We start from the raw sequence: 14,482 nt of genomic DNA, 5'->3' as shown, positions 1-14,482 counted from the left end.
TCGCGGCCGGCGTGACAAATCGTTCAGGAACATGAAGTTAAGAGGATGGTAAAAAGAAATTAAGAGACAAAGAGATGGGGGCAGGAGGAGCATCAAGGAAGATGTCCAATAGTGCCAATTTTATTCGAGGCTGTGAGGCGTTATATAGCTAACAGAAGCAATCATAAGAAAGTATCTATTTTTAGCTGATTATTAAAGAGTTTGCAACATGCACAGAAAATCCTTCAAGCTTTCCCATTATCTATCTCCCAAGCACCAATGGCAGACCCTCTAGAGCCAGATGTACTGACTTCAAGGCCACTCAAGACATAGTTTATGTAAGCATAGCACAATCTTACAATGGTGTAGTTTATGGCCTGTGCAAGGACAGCAAGGACCATCCAAGAATTCATGCCCCCAACCAAATCGTCTCTATCGGACTAACAAGCATGTGGGAAGTCACGTAGGTGAGCGCACAACACATAGCACAGACCCTTTCTCAGTGCTACTCGACTTTATCCACCTAAGCCTTTTGTTCGGCTACTCAGCCTTTAAAGGAGGCACAAGTCAGGGCCTGGTTTGGTCCTCGTCTCAAGCCTTACCGTGGCCTCCCACAAGTTGGCATGTAAAATGACCCATCACGATTACCATAGATATCCCTCCCGATTAATCAGTGTTGTCCAGAGGACATCAGAGAAGTCGTTAGTCATTATTGTGGTTGATGTGTCCTTTGTATTTAACAGAGGGATGTTTTCACAAACTCTTTGCTACTTTTGGGCTGTGGTAACACAAAATGGTCAGCAGTGCTCATTCTGGAGTGAGGAAAAATCATGTTCGAGTCCCAGGTCAAGTGTATTAGCTATTTGGACAAGTGACTTCTCAAAGCCCCAGTTTACTTCTCTTTGGTGAAGGTGCTTAACAGCAGTCTGAAAATGCATCTGTTTAGGAGGACACGCAGCAGCAAACAGTACACACTCAGTTAATCTATTAGTTGCTATTATTGCTTAGCCCTACTCTCTTCTAATTATGACCTGGGAGATGACCAGCTGGTTGTAATTCATATTAATATACAAGCTCCTCTAAAGGGGAGGTCCCATCCTTACAAGTTAGTGTGGTATCTATTTGTTGATCATTAATTCTTGTTGCCTGCCTCCTTGGGCTTTATAGTCCCATGGTTTTTTTTTTTTTTAGATTTCTTTATTTATTTGACAGAAATAGAAAAAGAGATCAGAAGTAGGCAGAGAGGCAGGCAAAGAGAGGGAGAAGCAGGCTCCCCGCTGAGCAGAGAGCCCGATGCAGGGCTCGATCCCAGGACCCTGGGATCATGACCTGAGCTGAAGGCAGACACTTAACGAACTGAGCCACCCAGACAACCCCTAGAGTCCCATAGTTCTTCACAAAAGTTCATTGCAAGCTGTCAGTGAGTTATTTTTTATGACACCAAGTTTATATTCCAATATCTGGTGTGAATTCTCAGTGCTTCATGAAGATCACATTGTACCTTAATTTCTGATGGTCCCCATCTTGGTGGCAGGGAGATAGAGCATCATCTGGTATTTCCTTCAATGACACTCAAGCTAGGATTAGAAATGAGTTCTCTTCTTATTCTGAAGATAGTTGAGATTTCCCACTCTATAGCTACGTCTGTGCATTTCTTCCAATCAGACCCCCCACCATGATCCAGGGAGCATAATTTCTTAGATGTATACAAAGTCCTTCCAGAAGGTGGAGGTAGAGCTAACCTGCTATTTTGTGGATTCTTTCAATGCTCTTAAGGGAATCAGACCACCAGCTGTTAGGGGAGACATAAGAGGGATGTTTAGTGAGGGCTAGAAATATGGAACTGGAAATTCATTTTCCACTGGTGTCCCTAGAGCAAAGGAGAGAAATGTGAAGAGGACATAAGATTTCCTTAGCTTCAGGGGGAAAAACAAGTAGATTAAAATGAGATGACATGAGGGATGCAGTCCCCAGGCACTAAAGAAAAAGCAATATATCCTATTTAAGATACTTCAGAATGCTTACTCCAGAGTCTGATCCAGAGACTCTACAATTGGAAATAATTGCAAACAATATTACAGCTGCACTGCAGTGATGTATTCCATATTTTAAAATGTATTATACTCCTGTATAACAAATTAGAATTTTTATTTTCAAGGAGAAGTAAGAAAGAAGGCAAATTAATTCTCCTTTGACAGGGAAGGTATAAAGGGTTTTAGTTGTCTTATCTCTGTAGTGGGTGATGCCTTAAATCCATTCCAGTATCTACTTCTTGATGTGGGAGAATTGATGAATGCCTTCTCTGAGAAGAAGGTTTGATTTGTGTGTTTTGTTTTGTTTTTGGTGAGTTTAAGTATTGGACAGAAACGAGCAAAAGTACCAAAAAGAAGTCAAACAGTCAAGAAAGGTCAGGAAAAAATATAAAGTGTTCTGCCCGAGTAACTTACTGACCTGAAGAAAAATCCACAAGGCTGCACCTTTCTCCAACTACCTACATACCCAAAGCACCAAGAGCACTGAGAGGCTAAGAAGGTATGTTAAATAAGTTCTATTTTTCTTGCGATAATATTTGTAAATCATTAAGAGAAATATAAGCAGCAATAAATAATATGATTTGAAGGCCTTTTTAAATGCTAGAAATTCTCAGATCTCACTATTGTTTTCAGAAACTCCTAGGAATTGAAAACCTTTGTTAAGAATCTCTGGATTGGGGGCGCCTGGGTGGCTCAGTGGGTTAAGCCACTGCCTTCGGCTCAGGTCATGATCCCAGGTCCTGGGTTCAAGCCCCGCATCGGGCTTTCTGCTCAGCAGGGAGCCTGCTTCCTCCTGCCTCTCTGCTTACTTGTGATTTCTCTCTGTCAAATAAATAAATAAAATCTTTAAAAAAAAAAAAAAAAGAGAGAAAGAATCTCTGGATTGATGACCGCAAAATCTCAGCAAGGGGGTTATGGGGAGGGTATATTTTCCAGGGGAGAGTAGAGATGGTAGCATGCAATTCGTAGCAGCAGGTGCAAAACAAGTGGTATTTTGTTAATAATGCAAATAATGAATGCAAGTTCTAAGAAAGACAATTGTCAGCTACTGCAACTAAATTTTCTCTCTAGGAGATATACAGTTTTTTTTCTTTCTGTAACTAAATGTATTCTAGTATATTAATGAAGCCCTAATAATTATAATAGCAATTATTCTGTGTATTAGTGCTCACATTTGTTATTGATGGGGCCATTCTTAATAATCTCAAATGCTAAGAGAATGAGAATTGCATTAGTTGGGTATAAATTAGATTCCATTAGGTTAATTCTGTAACTCTAAGAGAGTCACAGATCTTTTGTAGCTCCAATTTCTCATGTGCAAAATGAGGATTATAATACTGTCAGTCTCACAGGATTTAAATGAAATATTGCAGGAAAAGTACTTAACACAGTGCCTGTAGAGCACAGGGAATGCGCAAAATACTTTAGTACTTAATTCATCATTGCTTTTCTTTGTGTCTCTAGTGTGCGCGCACACACACGCGCGCGCGCATGCGTAATATGTACTGCCTTTCATTTATTTATTTTTCACTATTGCTGATAGGATAGCCCTCTTTCAGGGAAAGTTTCTGATTGAAGATGAGAGAAAAAGATCCATTTCTTCTTTTTATTTCCTTCTGGAGATGGTCTTCTTTGAAATTCAGACAACAAGATTATTCCAAGGAAGAGGACTGGGACTGTACATCTGTCCTATGAAACAGGGAGAGGGGCAATGCAGTATTGAGGAACCACTGTAATTTGGCCTCAAACCCAGGATTGTTCTAGTCCCAAATTCACCATTCTTGACTAATAGCCAAGAAAGCCCTACACTTCACTGACCTCATCTAACAAAAGATAATTTTATTAACACTTTTAGGGTAATAGCTGTTTATCTCCCGCACGGATTTGCCGCACAGCTAGGGTAAAATAATGCGTGCACTGATAGTTTGAAAGCATTACAGTACTGTATAACAATGGCAGGTTTGATCACTGGTGAGGATATGGAGTCCCTATCCCAGTGGAAACCCGCTGGAGCAGAGCATGGATAGGCATTTCTGAGTATGGCAGTGTCTATGAGAATGGAATCAGTTTCTTGCCACTCTTCTCCCCAAATGGGCTCAATAGATCTATGATTTCCAGAATTAGCACAGAGTAACATTGGGTTACTTTGGTCCCATGTTTTGATTTTAGACAGTATCAGATAACTTCCTGTTGTGAATGTTAAAGGATTTAACACTTTGAGCTATGACTGGACAGCTAACCCAGGACAGTATTATCTACTGTTCAATAATCTGAGGTTGTGGAAGGGGTAGGGGATTGGGTTTGAAGTGGAGAAGAATTCCACTGGAGCTGTTTACTTGGAAGCTCTATGCTGGGTTTTCTTTTATCCTTCCCCTCCCCCTCCCTCCCTCCCTGACTTCCTTTCTTATTTTTGTCCTGTTTTGGCTTTTTTACACTTTGCGTGGGGTGAATCTAATTTTCATTTAGATGACCTGGCAGTGAATTATTCCCAGTTCAGCTTCATGACTGGGATATGCCATGTGCTGCTGCTGTTTTCTGGGTCTGATGTGATCCTGTGAATCTGAGTGTTAAGTAGAGGTTCTCATTGCTGTGGCTTATTCTATTCCTTTTACCTCATTCCTGCAATCACATTCTCTAAATATTGGAGAGAATTATTCAACGTTCTCAATATTTAACCAACAATTTTTCCCCTCCTGTAGATGCTGATACTGGGAAATTATAGCAAGTTTGCAGTCGTGCTAGTTGCATGCAAATTTCCTCTGTTTCTTTCCTTGGAATAGCAATTTTTAAAGATCCCCCCCATCCCCAGAAGATTCAACTTTTTTCTTCTTGTTTGGTACTTTTGACTAATTTTACTAACTTTTGCTATTTTTTACTTATTCCATTAATACTGTGGAGGAACAGGCAGGCTTGAATTCATTTGCCATCTTTCTCCAGAATACACACACACACACACACACACACATATAAATACATATATATATGTACATATATACCCACCCCCAAAGGGTATATATTAATATATCAACCAATATGGTAATATATATATCAACTAATGTATTTGTCATAAATAATGAAGTGAGATACATCTTAAAGATAAGTTCTTATAATTATCCAATAAATGATTAATGCTAGAAGTGCTCTTACTTAATGGATATATTAAGTCACATCTCAAGCTTATTAGTTAGTGGACAGTACACCTAGAACTTATCACAGTCTTTTGATATCTCTTAACTTGACATCATGTCCAAAACACTTGTAGAATTTCTATGTATATATGTCAATAAAAGATGTTTATGGCTCTATCATGGATTAATCTGACCAAATTGTCATGTTCCCCCTTCTTTCTTATTGCAGCTGAAATGATAAGATATATGAAGGAGGTCCAAGGCAGAAGTAAAACAGAAGTGACAGAATTTATCCTCTTAGGACTCTCGGACAATTCAGATCTACAAATTGTCCTCTTTGGATTGTTTCTGTTAATCTATGTGGTGACCATGGTGGGTAATTTGGGGATGATTGTGTTAATTAAGATTGATCCCTGTCTCCACACCCCCATGTACTTCTTTCTCAGCAGCCTGTCTTTTGTTGATGCCTCTTACTCTTCTTCCGTCACTCCTAAGATGCTGGTGAACCTTTTGGCTGAGAATAAAACCATTTCTTTTAACGGATGTGCTGCCCAGTTCTACTTCTTTGGCTCCTTCTTAGGGACTGAATGTTTTCTGTTGGCCATGATGGCATACGACCGCTATGCAGCCATTTGGAACCCTCTGCTATATTCAGTTCTCATGTCTGGGAAAATTTGCCTTTTGCTAGTAGCTACCTCTTTCCTAGCAGGCTTTGGGAATGCAGCCATACACACAGGAATGACTTTCAGATCGTCCTTTTGTGGCTCTAACAAGATCAACCATTTCTACTGTGATACCCCACCCCTGCTCAAACTCTCTTGCTCTGACACTCGCATCAATGGCATTGTGATCATGGCTTTCTCCAGTTTTAATGTCATCAGTTGTGTTATGATTGTTCTCATTTCCTACCTATGTATCCTTATTGCCATTTTGAGGATGCCTTCTTTAGAAGGCAGGCACAAAGCCTTCTCCACCTGTGCCTCCCACCTCATGGCTGTCACCATATTCTTTGGGACGATTCTTTTCATGTATTTGCGCCCTACATCTAGCTATTCGATGGAACAGGACAAGATTGTATCTGTCTTTTATACAGTGGTGATCCCTATGATAAACCCCCTCATCTACAGTTTGAAAAATAAGGATGTGAAAGGTGCCTTAAAGAAGATCTTACAGGGGCGCCTGGGTGGCTCTGTGAGTTAAAGCCTCTGCCTTCGGCTTGGGTCACGATCCCGGGGTCCTGGGATCAAGCCCCGCATTGGGCTCTCTGCTCAGTGGGGAGCTTGCTTCCTCCTCTCTCTCTGCCTGCCTCTCTGCCTGCTTATGATTTCTGTCTGTCAAATAAATAAATAAAATCTTTAAAAAAAAGAAGATTTTACAGAAACGCATACTGTAAAGCCATGTTACATATCATCCTGTTATGCAGAAAAAATATGTTTTCATATTAATTTTATTGTCTGGTTGCTTAAGCTGTGTGTGTGTGTGTGTGTGTGTGTGTGTGTGTGTGTGTGTGTGTGTGTTAAAGTAGATTGCTTAAAATGGGGTATACTTCTAAATCTTCTGGTGTCTTCAATGTGTATCCATGGGCCCACCGGATGAATAAACATAATGGGAAAGTTGGTGCTTGGTAAAGTATCAAAATACTTGGTTTTGGCTGACCTGGTTTAAGATATAATTTCAATATTTAGCTTTTCTTGAATAATATTGTCTTTGGGATCTGAACAAACAGATTCTGAGACAGATGTCTGTATGCATGCAGGAAATGTAGTGGAGAACATTCCCAGGAATAATACCTAGAAGGCTAAAAGGGAATGAGGGAAGCAGGGCTGAGTAGATAGATATTGAACAGTGATGAAGTTGCAATTGAGTAGTCATCCCATTCCACTTGGAGCTCTGTGGCCAAGATGATCCTTCAGAGATACCCCAAATTGTGGAAAAAAATATCAGGTGTTTTAAAATGACAAGTTTTGGAAATGGCTTACTCCCTTGGGCATGGTAATTCCTTTCAGCAGGGGCAATTCCCAGAGTGGAACTCAACTGTGAAGGGTCAGTTGCCATTGCACTCGGAAGTTGAGAAAATAAACGTTTCAATACTGAAAGGCAAATCTGAGTGGTATGCCCCAGCATAAAATAATAACACTACTCTGCTCACATGGATGTCAAGAATACCAAGCAAGATATAAGAAGGAGCCTTATCAGGGGTTATAATATGGGTACCACAGCAATAATGTGTGTTTTACTGATTTTGTAAATTAACTGGACTATCATGAGGGTACTAGTCAATGTACTTTAAGTTTTAATCTTTCACGTAATTTTCAGAGTTTCACATAATTTTCAATAAACATTTACTGAAAATAAATTATCTATCTATTGCTCACTGTAGTGGGACAGGGGGTTGTCAGTGTGGGAGGAATGGGGAAACCACATTCTTCAGTGAGATGGCATGTCAAAGGAGGCCTGATGATTTGGAATCAGGCAAATGTCTACTCTCTCTATTCTTTCCATCCCTCTATCCACTGCAGACCTTGAGGAAGAACACCAGTGCTTCTCATGCTCCACATAAGAACACCTCTTCCCCCCCACCAAATTGGTTAGAGACCACAAAGGATGTCTTAACTCATATTTTCCACTCTGAATATTTCCATCGCCTTTTAACTTCCACTTTCAACTGTTTTTTTTTTTTAATGTTTTTTCTTAAATATTATTTATTTATTTGAGAGAGATAGAGGTGGGGGGAGAGCAGTGAGAGGGAGGAACAAACGCTCCACTGAGCAGAAAGCCAGACCTGGGGCTCAATCCTAGGACCCTGTGATCATGACCTGAGTCAGAAACAGAGGCTTAACTAACTGAACCATGCAGGCACCCCTCCACTTTCAACTGTTAGTCAAGGTTTCTCTCAAAGACATTCAAAATTGTATCATGCTTGATATCTTTCTTCATGTTCCTTTTTATTCTAACTCATAGGCTATAGTATCTGTCCTTTTGCTGCTTCTTATTCACAAACCTAAGAAAGGTGGCAGTTGATCAATATTCATCACTAACTCATTGCCCAACTGAAATTCCGTGGTCCACAAAATAATGACTCATTCTAAATCACCTGCAATTCCATGGTCCTACTTTCTCTCCATTCTGCTCATCTGATTAAATTCCAACTTAGGGAAACTTAATTGTTTCTTTGTTCTGTCCTACACTGAAACTGCTTAGTGCAATTAGAGAAAACCTCTCCGCATGCCACTGTCTGTTGCTGATCTTGTGTCGTACTTCTTCCTCCAAAATAAAAGCAATTGACTAAGATTATCCCCATCTTACCATCTATAATCTTTATACACATACTTTGGTTTTCCCATTTACCATATGGATAATGTGTCCCTTGGTTCTTTCATACCTTTGCAGCTTCCCATGAATTTTAGTTCAGAAATCAGACATCTACTCTCCCCAAGCACCGGTTTCTCAAACTATTGTAGTGTTCTCATTTGTATATAAACATCATCTATATCACCCTTCTTAAAAATTTCTTTGGCTGAAAGTCCTGTCCAGTCATCGACCTATTTCTCTGCTCTATTTACAACAAAATCTTTCAAAAGAACTACCTCTGATCTTTGTCCTTATTTCCTCAAATCCCATTACATGTTCTAGTTGTATTTCTGTGTCACTTCTCCATTGAACCCAATCTTGTCATGGACACATGACAGTTTAACATTATTGCCTCTAAAGATTGCTCTTCTACCATACTCGTACTTGGTATCTCAAAAGGATTTCCCATGATTAATTCCTTCAACTACCCCTCAAAACACACATTTTAAGATTTATATGTCACTTCAGTCTTCTGATTTTCCTTCTCCTTCTGCTGCCACTTTTCCCCAGGTAACTGTGATAGCTTTTCCTCCTCCTCCTCAGGCTATTCTCCAAATCTTGGAACCAAAGGCTTAATCCTATATATTAGTTCATGGTACTTTGGTTCTCCATCTGTACCCACTTCTTAGATGATCTGAGAGATCTGCAGTGATTCCAAAATCCACATGTCTAACCCTGACTTCTTCCTTGGGTTCCAGATTCATACATTGAATTGACAACCTGGTATCTAGGAACTCTGGACACATGAAAGGATTACAAAATTAGTTTCCTCCACTTAGTTATCATACTCAAACATCTATCGAATGATCACACCTTTTGTACTGTGAGGGCGGTCTGTATCTTAGCATCACACCTATGTGTTATTGACCTTAAAATATCCCTTTTCACGTTGTGTTATAAATTGTATCTTTTGCCATATACCCTGTTCATGTTTAAAATAAGACAATAGACACCCTTTATATCTTTACCCATCATCCATTCAGAGATTATTCATAAATATACAAAACCCTGCATACATTTAATGTCTATAATTGTTGCATTTGGACATACACATACTTCAATAAAACTGGTGAACTACAAATGGAAAAACCAGCATATAACCTGTACTGGAGATTTAGCAGGTAAAAAATTAAAATTTCTGATCTCCTGAAACTTCTTCCCATCTCCTTATATTTGAGTGAAGACTTTACTGTCTATACCAAATATGCTTGTGTGTGTATAGAGCTGTTAGATGTGTGTGTGTGTGTGTGTGTGTGTGTGTGTGTGTGTTTGGCATGGGTAGAGTGGTATTTTGAAGAATAGTAACACAGGCAATAGAGTAGGGAAGGTAACATCAGACACAGGCTTTCTGTGGAAATGACAGTTGAGAAGGACTGACTAAAGATAATATCATCTGAATGTCTGTGGAAATGCATTCCAGGTATAGTTATAGTAAATATAAAGGCCCTGAGGCAAGATCTTCCCTGGTTTGTTAAAAGAATAGTAAGGAGACAACATATATGTGGGTTGACATGAACAAATGAAAGAAGGAAAAGAATTGCAATCAAGGTGTTTGGGGAGGAGTGACTGATCAAATAAATCTGGTAGTTCATGAATAGGCTTTGGACTTTACTTTTCCCTATCATCCTGCAATAGCCATCCAACCCCAACTCCAGAATGCAAGCTGCATGAAGTAATAAACGAGATCAGTGTTTTGGCTACTTGACCAGTACCAAGGATAGTTGTATGCTCCATAACACAAGTCTAGTAAATCATTTGTTGAATTAATCAGTTAATGCACTGAGAGCCATATTCTAGTAGAAATGAATAGGGATCACATTTTAATGGAATTCTGAAGTTTGGGAGCAGGATCTCATCAATCTCATACATTTAATTCAATGTTATGCTCAATGGAGTCTCAAGACCATGAAATAGTTTTTGTACTTCCCTAAATGCCTGTTATTCTCCAGGGTGTAAGTGGCTCACTGGGGAGAAAATAGTTCAATTACCTCAGCGGAAAATAAATGCATGTTTTAATTTTGGATTAACACATTTCAAGCTTTAGATTTTTAGTGTTTTGCGAGACAAAATCTCAAGAGGAGCATCACAGACTTAATAAGGCTGACTGTTTCAGATTCAGAAACAGCATTTGCTACTCTTTGTTGAATTAATTAACCATGTCTTAATTCTGTCATACTTGGATCTCTTCTACCACTTCCATTTTCATTGCATTGTAAGACAGAAATCTTGTGTTCTTCCAAAAAGCAATAAAACAAAACTAAACTAATAACCACTACAGGTGAATATTAAGAACAAAGGTAAGAAGATTTAATTGATCTCAAAGTGTTCATATATAGAAAGTTTCCAAGAGGACTAAAAAAGTATGAAGTAATTAAAGATCTCCATTAGGATATGTCTGAAACACTAAATTTAAGGTTCCCAACTAAACTAATTTGGATTTTTGTCTTTATATGACATGGATTTAGGATCACTAATAACAAATGAGAATTTTATAGAATATTCAGCATATACAGACACATACATACATGAATGTATATATACATGTATATCTATGTGTGTATATATGTGTGTATATATATACACACACACGCATACATATACATATACACATATGTGTCTGTGTGCAAAACAGGGAAATTTAGTGAACTTTTTGTAGCAAGAATGCCATATATAATACAAGTACGTTTGTATATATATATATGCATAAAGTTGAGCTCTACAAAATTTTAAAATTGGTTATTTTATAGGGTAAGGTTTTAGCTAATTTTGAAGATCAATCCATTAAGAAACTATTGCAGTAATCTAGGTGAAAGATAATGTTGGCTTGATTTTTAGTAGGAATGGAGGTGGTAGGACGTGGTCGATACAGATATTTTGAAGGTAGAGCCAACATAATTATCTGATAGACTGGTTATATAGTGTATAAGAAAGAGAAGAGATCAAATTCTTCAGTATTTATCTATTTATTTAATTCCATCTGGGCAAATGAAAGTATAGAGTTGTAATTAACTTGAGATAAGGAATGCTGTGTTTGGTACAAATTAGGGTCATGCATGAGGAATTCAGCTTTGGGTCATGCTGAACTGTTGTTTGATATTAATATGAAGATATGAGTAAGCGGTTGAATTTTAAGTCTGGAATTTGTAGAAAAGGTCAGGACTGGAGATATAAATTTAGGAGTTTTAGGTATATAGATGGTAATTAAATTTACAAAATCAAATAATCACCAAGGTAGAGTGTAAAGAGGAAAGGAGAAAGATTAAGGACTGAGCTACTCTAACCTTAACAGTCAGAGAGAAGAGGAGGAGTAAGCAGAGACTGAGAAGGAGGGACCCACATGGTAGGAGGAAAACTCAGAGTCTGGTTTCTGGGAAGATAAGAAAAGAAAATCTTTCAAGGAATAGTTAAGAAATCATCTCTGTCAAATGTTATTGATAGATCAAAAAGATGGGGAATGAGAACTGACCACGGGATTTGGCAATATAAAGATTCCTGATGCCTTAGACAAGAGACATTTTGTGGAACGACAGGTTGCAAACCTGATCAGAGTGGCCTTGAGAGAAAACAGGCAGAGCAGAACTGCATACAACAAGGGTATTTAACTGTATTGTATATTTAATTGCCAAGATGAGTGCGAGGAATTGGATCGTAGGATGTGAAGGCAGTAGGACAAAGGGAGGAGGAGAGAAAAGTTGGGAGGTCAGATAGGATATAGACAAATAGGGTCAATCATCAAAGACGTCACACCCATATACACACACACACACATATATTAATTTTAAATAAAATGGGTTACTGAGTTTGCTTAAGGAATTTCTTTCCGCTGCCATAAGAAAATAAAGAGCTTTAATACACATATTCTCAGGGCATTCAAAGAGCTAATCTTACTTATAGGAGATGAAACTATTTTACTTTCCTGGTATTTTTTTCTTTGTCCAATTTATTCGTTTGGTTTCTTTCTTATCCTAGCAAAAGAATCATCCATTCTGAGACAAAGATATGAACAACCATACAACAGTGACTGAATTTATTCTTGTGGGATTTGGGGATCATCCAGAACTACAGTGCCTTCTTTTTATGGTGTTTCTAGTCATCTATATGATCACCGTGTTTGGAAATCTTGGCATGATCCTGTTAATCAAGATTGACTCACGCCTCCACACTCCAATGTACTTTTTCCTCAGTAACGTGTCCCTTGTTGACTTCTGTTATTCTTCCGTCATTACTCCTAATATGCTAGTGAATTTCTGGGTGGAGAACCCAGTCATTTCATTTAGCGGCTGTGCCACTCAATTCTTCTTTTTTGGTTCCTTTGCTGGCGTTGAGGGCTTCCTGTTGGCTGTGATGGCCTATGACCGTTATGTGGCCATCTGCAAGCCTCTTCTTTACACCGTTACTATGTCCCCTCATCTTAATGTTCTTCTGGTGTTGGTCACATATCTTGCAGGCTTTCTGAATGCTGCCATTCACACTGGCTTCACCTTTCAGTTGTCTTTCTGCCACTCAAATGTCATCAACCACTTTTTCTGCGACACTCCGCCCCTCCTGAAACTCTCTTGTTCCGATACACGTTAATGAGGTAGTCATTTTTGCTTTTGCCAGTGTTAATGAACTGAGCTGCCTCCTGATTATTCTCATTTCTTATCTGTACATTCTTGTTGCCATCTTGAGGATCCATTCTGCTGAAGGAAGGCACAAAGCCTTCTCCACCTGCGCTTCACACCTGATGGTGATCACTATCTTCTTTGGCACAATTCTGTTCATGTATCTGCGCCCCAGCACCAGCTATGCAATGGACCAAGACAAAGTGGTATCCGTGTTTTATACAGTGATTATCCCCATGTTAAATCCTCTCATCCATAGTCTGAGAAACAAGGAGGTCAAAACTTCCTTAGGTAAAATTTTTAAAACAACCTCTTTTTACTTCCGTGCTTAGAATTAGGAAAAGAATGAGATTTTAGGACTCTGGGGGAAACATAGAAATGACCAAATCCACCTCCATTCACCCTGGGTCTATTTCACTGCATCATGAGTTTTGTTATTGTTGTTTTTGATAGTGGAGATGGACCAAGCATCTTGGCATCCTGGGGAATGTGGTGACTCTGTGTAAATCCCACTAATTCCACAAAACATATATGCTTGAAAATAATCAAAGATCATATTTTAACTCCCTGTTCAGAGGCATAAGACACAGTATAAGAAGTGGATGAGAATACAGGAGGAAAGACTCCATCTTTTTCCCCATTTGATGGCTTCATGATTAAATTGGGGTATATGTAAACTGCTAGAGGACAGGTGATAAGGAATAGGCTGACCCAGAGGACTCAAATAGGACTTAGAGACTGCTTCTTATCCTCAGTGAACCAGGAAAAAAAAAATCAGAACTTAATCCTGACAGAGGTGCTGAAGTTAAGCATTTCTTCTTTCTTTCTCTTTCTTTCTTTCTTTCTTTCTTTCTTTCTTTCTTTCTTTCTTTCTTTCTTTCTTTCTTTCTTTCTTTTCTTTTCTCTCTTTCTTTCTTATTTAGATTTATTTATTTATTTTGAGAAAGAGAGAGAGAGCGAGAGAATGAGCAGGAGGGACAGAGAGAGAAGAAGAGAGAATCTCAAGCAGACTCCATACTGAGCATAGAGCCAACATGGGGCTCAATTTCATGATCCTAAGATCATGACCTGAGTTGAAACCAAGAGTGGGACACTTAACTGACTGCACCACCTAGGTGCCCCCCATGTCAAGCATTTCTAACCTGGACAAGTAATCTGGATCCCTGAGGGAACAAGTGATAAGGGAAATATGAGCAGGGATCATAGAACAAGAACACCAAGGATCTGTATAGCAGAGGTTTCTGAACTTAGAAAAGAGGTATACCTTATAAATCCTGTAGTTAAAGTGTAATGTTGTTTGATTTTTGAATGGGTAAACAGTTTAAGCTTAAAGAGCTAGAGCAAGATAGATAGACTTTGCCTAGTGCCTTAGCAAACAATCATACAT

General features: G+C 38.8%; 1 protein-coding gene across 1 annotated transcript; it reads left to right on the top strand.

Annotated features, from left to right (window-relative positions):
• The first annotated feature begins 2,332 nt into the window (after nt 1-2,332).
• Nucleotides 2,333-13,427, top strand: LOC125079862 (olfactory receptor 1020-like). The gene is given in 5 exon segments (XM_047693588.1): nt 2,333-2,511; nt 5,370-5,978; nt 11,998-12,009; nt 12,489-13,059; nt 13,061-13,427. Coding segments are annotated over 4 exon segments (1,554 nt in total). The 5' UTR covers nt 2,333-2,511; nt 5,370-5,374.
• The last annotated feature ends 1,055 nt before the right edge of the window (nt 13,428-14,482 follow it).

Source organism: Lutra lutra, chromosome 10, assembly GCF_902655055.1.
Source record: "Lutra lutra chromosome 10, mLutLut1.2, whole genome shotgun sequence".
Lineage (NCBI taxonomy): Eukaryota > Metazoa > Chordata > Mammalia > Carnivora > Mustelidae > Lutra > Lutra lutra.
Note: the sequence above shows the minus strand (reverse complement) of the source record. Positions and strands in the feature narration are given on the sequence as shown.